The sequence below is a fragment of the Jatropha curcas genome, chromosome 11 (genome assembly GCF_041381405.1).
Source record: "Jatropha curcas cultivar XTBG-Jc1 chromosome 11, XTBG_Jcur_1.0, whole genome shotgun sequence".
Lineage (NCBI taxonomy): Eukaryota > Viridiplantae > Streptophyta > Magnoliopsida > Malpighiales > Euphorbiaceae > Jatropha > Jatropha curcas.
Window position 1 is genome coordinate 15341480 of NC_143161.1, and position 5580 is coordinate 15347059.

The following is a 5580-nucleotide window of genomic DNA, read 5'->3' on the forward strand; positions in this document are numbered from 1 at the left end:
CTACTTAGTCACAATTATTGATGAACTGGACTTAAGCCGAAAATTGTTCGAAATAAAGGCAATCATACCATAGCCATTAATAGACTAGATATTTTAAGCCAATATTGTCGGATTTAGGCTTTAATACCACGATTATTAATTAACCGGGCATTTAGCTTAATCATACTTTAATTGAGGCAATTTACTTGCCTATATGATGACATGAATGCATTTATGCAGTTGTAGAATTAAAAGGAGTAGAAGAGAAGCATGCATGAAGTGCTAAAATTAAATAGGCAGAGTTTTGTTTACGTACCTGATTTAATCGTCGACCGCTTCTTAACTCCAGGTTAAGCTCCTCGTTAAGGGAATTAATTTTTAATTTAATTTTAAGTGACCAAATATCACAACAATAAAATGAAATTAAAATTAAAAAATGCAAGAAAGCAGTAAAGAATCGCAAAGAGCGTAGGGAGAAGGAGCGTCCGTCAACACAGACTGAGTGAGGAAAAAAGGAGGCCCGAGGCCTGTATTTATAGGCGCAAAACGGACTGTTTCCGGTGGCTGGGTCGCCGGATGGACCGCCGGCTCGGCGGCCCGCCCGGCGGCCCTCCCGGCGGCCGGGCCGCCGGGTCTCAACGGTCGGGCCGCCGGGTCTCGGCGGCCCGCCCGGCGGCCGGGCCGCCGGTTCGTCGGCGGCCTGCCCGGCGGCTGGGCCGCCGGGATGGGCCGCCGGCTCGGTGGCTGGCTCCGGTGGCTGAGCCACCGGGGCAGGCAGGTTTATTCCGGGGGCTTTTCCGGGAGTTCCGGACCTCCAAAAAATATTCCGAGACCAGTTCCGAGATCCTCGTAATTTTTCGGACGTTTCAAGTACCATATTGGCATATTTCCGATGAACTTTCCGAAAGGCCTCCGGTCCGGCCGGACTGTTCGCAGTCCGGAAGAAAACAGGCTTTTGAGCCTCAAAATTTGAGTGTTCACAGTTGCCCCCCACCGGCAACCATAAAAATGATTTATGGGCGTCGGTGGTTGTTTGAAGACCAAATTTTAGAGGCGAAAATCAGACGCGTCCGGAAGACCTGCCTTTTAGCCTTTTCCTTATAAATAGCTTAAGAATTCATTTTTCATTCATTCCAAACTTTCAAAAAAAACAAAGAGCTTCTCCAATTCTCTCAACTTTCTCACCATGGCAGGCTATAGCAGTGATGAAGACCTTCTGGAGTCTCTGGGGATCTCCCTTGATGATGCCAATCTGGCGGTGGAAGCTGATACCCACGCCTCCGTGACCGGCATCTTTGCCCAGGTAAGCTCATTTCTCATTTATTTATTTGGGCCTTGGGCCAAAATGTGAATTTTTATTGGGCCTTTAGGCCAAATTGTGATTTTTTGGGCCTTAGGCCAAAGGGGAATTTTATTGGGCCTTAGGCCAGATGTGATTTTTTTTGGGCCTTAGGCCAAAATGTGATTTTTTGGGCCTTAGGCCAAACAATGAATTTTATTGGGCCTTAGGCCAAATGTGAATTTTATTGGGCCTTAGGCCAAATGTGAATTTTTTGTTGGGCCTTAGGCCAAATTGTGATTTTTTGGGCCTTAGGCCAAAATTGTAATTTTTTGCTCATTATGTTTATCAGTATGCATGCTAGGAAAGCACTAAGATATTACCCTTAGTAAGGAACCGAGGAGTAACTCTTAGGTCATTTTACCTTTTAGGATTGCCGTATTAAGTTGGATGTCGGCGAGAGTTCAATAGCTGGAATTCCGCCCGAAATTCTTGATTACAGCCACCCGGTGGGTGCAATTATCCGCCCGTCTTATCTGGGTTATCTAAGACACCTTGACATGGCTCGGAACAATCACAAGGAATTATTGGGTGCTTTGGCCGAGAGGTGGTGGGACACTACCAACACCTTCCACTTTTCTTGGGGCGAGCTGACAATGACTCCTACGGATTTTTCTGTGATTTCCGGGATCCCTTTCGGAGTTCGACCGATTGAGCTGTATGATGATTGGAGGTCTGAGATCTCCTCTGACCGAATGTTGGAGTTGATTGGGCTGGACCTGCCCCGGATTGTCGAGCCTGGCACGGTTTCTCCCGCGTTGAGCATTTCTAGGCGCTGGTTATCCCTTCAGGCCCCTGACATCTATGCTAGATTTGGGCGGGGAGAGTTGACGGCTACTCAGGTAGCCAGATTTACCTTGCTGCTATTATTTGCTTCGACCTTCTGGTCCAACAGAAAAGAGAGATTTAACCCCTCTATCTTGAAGAGTTTGGAGAATCTGGCCCATTTAAAGGAGTATGACTGGGCCGGTGCTATTCTGAGCCGCATGTATGATGATATGTGTGCTCTGAGTCGAGGTCACTGCAAACTCAGCGGGACTTACTACTTCTGGGAGGTAATGTAAGGAACATTCTCCTTTTTCTACATCTGGATTTTTCTTTTTTTCACTGACTCTTCTTTTTTTTCTTCCCTTTCTTCTTTTACACAGACTTGGGCATTCGAATACTTTCCTTACACTCGCCCCGAGCTGCTTCAGCCTGACCTTGAATTAGGGCTGGCACCTTTGGCTTGGAGATGGTACAAATCACGTCTTCACGCTGCTCGGCGCAAGAAATCGTTGAAGGAGCTGAGAGCCTTCTTTGATACATGCTCTTTGGAACTGGTATGTGCTTTAATGATTTTAGATATGTTAAATAAAAATGATTTATTAACATAAAAATCTTGTAGGTTGAAGCGGGGCCAATGACTGCCCGTCTACAGAGCTGGATTCAGGCTGATTCTGGCTTCCAGCGGTCAGACACTTTGACTCAGCGGAGGGTGGTTCTGTCGCATCCATTCTTACGACGATATTACTTGGGCGAAAGAGTGGACATCCAAATAAGAGGCTGTCGTTCTGTCCCTTATCCCCCTCCCACTGACATGCGAGCGGGCAAGCAGATGGTGCTCACTGCTACTCATACCGAGGGCATTCCATACTTGGAGTTCATTATGGGGGGAGATTATGATGAATTCTGCCGCATTACTTTAATGCAGCCCATTGGATCTCGTCTTGATGATTTCCAAGGACCGGCTCCTTCTCAGCCGTTCGGCACTCGTTCTTCCCGAGCTTCGGGTCCCTCAACTAGGACTCCAAGGAGGAGGCCTGTGACTGATCCTACTTCTTCTACTCCGGTTGGGGGTTCTTCGCAGGCCGGGCCTAGCCGACCGGCAGGCCCTTCTAGGGCTCCTCGGGCCATTCTGGAGGCTACCGGGCCGCTTCATCCGGATCTGGTTAATCTCCGCCTACCCTACAGTATTTCCCACTTTGTACCCGACGGCCCTCCAGCTACTCGAGAAGTCTCCCTGGAGGGTGTGGATCGCCTGGCTCTTCCTTCCGAGGACATTACTGAGGTAAAACCTGATACATCTCTCACAAAAAGGATTTGTAAGAGCTTTGATATTGACTCGTGTCTTTCTCTGTATAACTTTCAGGTTCCTGTCGGGTTGGTTAATCAGATGATGGAGCTGATTCTTGGATTGCAGCAAGAAGTGGCTGTGGCCTGGACTCAGATGGCCTTTGATGATCAGAGGAGGAGGAGGCCCCGCCGCTGATAGCTTCTGCTCTACCTTTTTATTGCTGTACTGAACTTTTGTCTGTACCTGCACTTGATATGTATCTTGTACTGAACTTTTGTACCTGCACTTGATATGTATCTTGTACTGAGCTTTATCTGTACCTGCACTTGATCAGTACTAACAAAACTTGACAAAAAAAAAACATGTATGCATGGTTTATTAGGTCTGAGAGGAAAAGAGAGAAAAAACAAAAAGGATTTTATTTCAGTTTCTCTCTCTTTTTTTTTCTTTTTTTTTTTTTTTTTTTTTTTTTCAGTCTTTCATTATTTTTATTTATTTATCATTTTTCTTTTTAGGAAAGATAACATAAAACAAGAAAGAAAAGAACAATGAATCCCTTCTATAACCATAGCATGCACAGCTGGACTAGGAGTCTCTCCAAAGTTGAAAAGATCAATCTGGGGAGGTACGGTCTTTCTCCTGCCATTACTCTCAGAGGTGTGGTAATTGATTGGGATTTTTTGAGGGCCTGCATTAGATTTTGGGACCCCGAGGAGATATTGTGGTTCGTTCCTTGGTACAATGTTACCCGTTTCATCCAGGTCAGCTTTCGCCATTCTCGGGTTTATCTTCTGGGCCTCACCCATTGTACTTGGTACTGCGCTTTGCGCGTTTTAAGACAAATGGGGATAGATCAAACTGTTCCGGTTATAGATGACTTTTCAGCTGATTCGGCCATCACTCCAGGTGTTACCCGAGCTGTCCTTAGGGCTTGGGTAAGAGATCATCAAATGGTTAGGCCTTTGCCTAACCCTGCCAGTGTTCAGACTTCTCCTGAGTATCGGGCTTGGTTTATTACTACTGTCTGGCCAATTGAGAGACCAAGGAGGACTGCACTGCTGAGCGTACTCGAAGGTTGGGTTCAGGCTGATGCTGAGGATGAGGTTGGGACTGGTGAGGAGATTATGTTGGCTCCTCGGACCGGCGAGGCTGGGCAGATAGGAGACTCAGAGGATGCCGCCCCGCGGAGGCGACGGGATGCCTAGACTTCTATAGGCTTTTTGGACTTTCATTGTTGTTTGATCTTTATTTGGGATTTTGGATTTTTGGATGTATGTTTTATACTTTTGTCTTGGACTTAGCTTTATTTTGGATTCCTTCATTTTCTTGACTTTATTGCTTAAATTGAGAATGTTGTTTAGCTTTCCAAGCATTTTCCAACTTTATTTATTTAAGCTCTAATTTTTGCCTAAACCGCCCTTTCGGGTTTTCAGCTTAGCGAGCTACCCACTTTTGCCTAAGCTGCCCTTTCGGGTTTTCAGCTTAGCGGGCCCCGACTTTTGCCTAAGTCGCCCTTTCGGGTTTTCAACTTAGCGGGTTTTTTCTTATTTTCCTTTTTCTTTTTTTTTTTTGGCAAAGAAGCATGAAATTTGTGAAATGACGATTTTTTTTTTACTAATGCTTAGACCGCACCCAACGAGGGTTGCCTACATATCTCCGATATATAATTTCTTTTTTCCAAAGAGAATCAGGCCTAATGTAGTTCATTTACATCATGCAATGATTACACATAATATCTTTTCAACTGATCTAAATTACATGGATTTGTAAATTCCAAACCATCTAAATCAGTCAAGACGACGGCTCCGCCGGATAATATCTTCTTCAACACATAGGGCCCGGCCCAATGAGGATGGAACTTCCCACGTGGGTCTATGATTGGCTGTCTAATTTCTTTCAGAACCAAACAACCTTCTTCGAGTTTCCGATTTTTAACCTTTTATTAAAATGCCGCGCTATTCTCCTTTGATAAACTTGAGTCTGGTGGATTGCTCGCAATCGCTTTTCGTCCATACCCAAGAGTTGCATATGATAATTCTCGGCCCAATCTGCTTCGCTGATCTGGCTTTCTCGGATAATTCTTGCCGACTGAACTTCCAGCTCAATAGGCAGCACTGCTTCCATACCATACACTAAGGAATACGGGGTTGCCTCGGTGGGCGCTCTGATGGAGGTCCTGTATCCCCACAAGGCAAATGGTAACTGT

At 45.7% G+C, this 5580-nt stretch overlaps 1 protein-coding gene across 1 annotated transcript; it reads left to right on the forward strand.

Annotated features, from left to right (window-relative positions):
* The first annotated feature begins 851 nt into the window (after positions 1-851).
* Positions 852-3719, forward strand: LOC149492626 (uncharacterized). The gene is made up of 5 exons (XM_089715892.1): positions 852-1282; positions 1690-2064; positions 2706-2795; positions 3060-3368; positions 3450-3719. Exons 1-5 carry the CDS (start codon positions 1166-1168, stop codon positions 3567-3569), a joined length of 1011 nt encoding a protein of 336 aa, XP_089572018.1. The 5' UTR covers positions 852-1165; the 3' UTR covers positions 3570-3719.
* The last annotated feature ends 1861 nt before the right edge of the window (positions 3720-5580 follow it).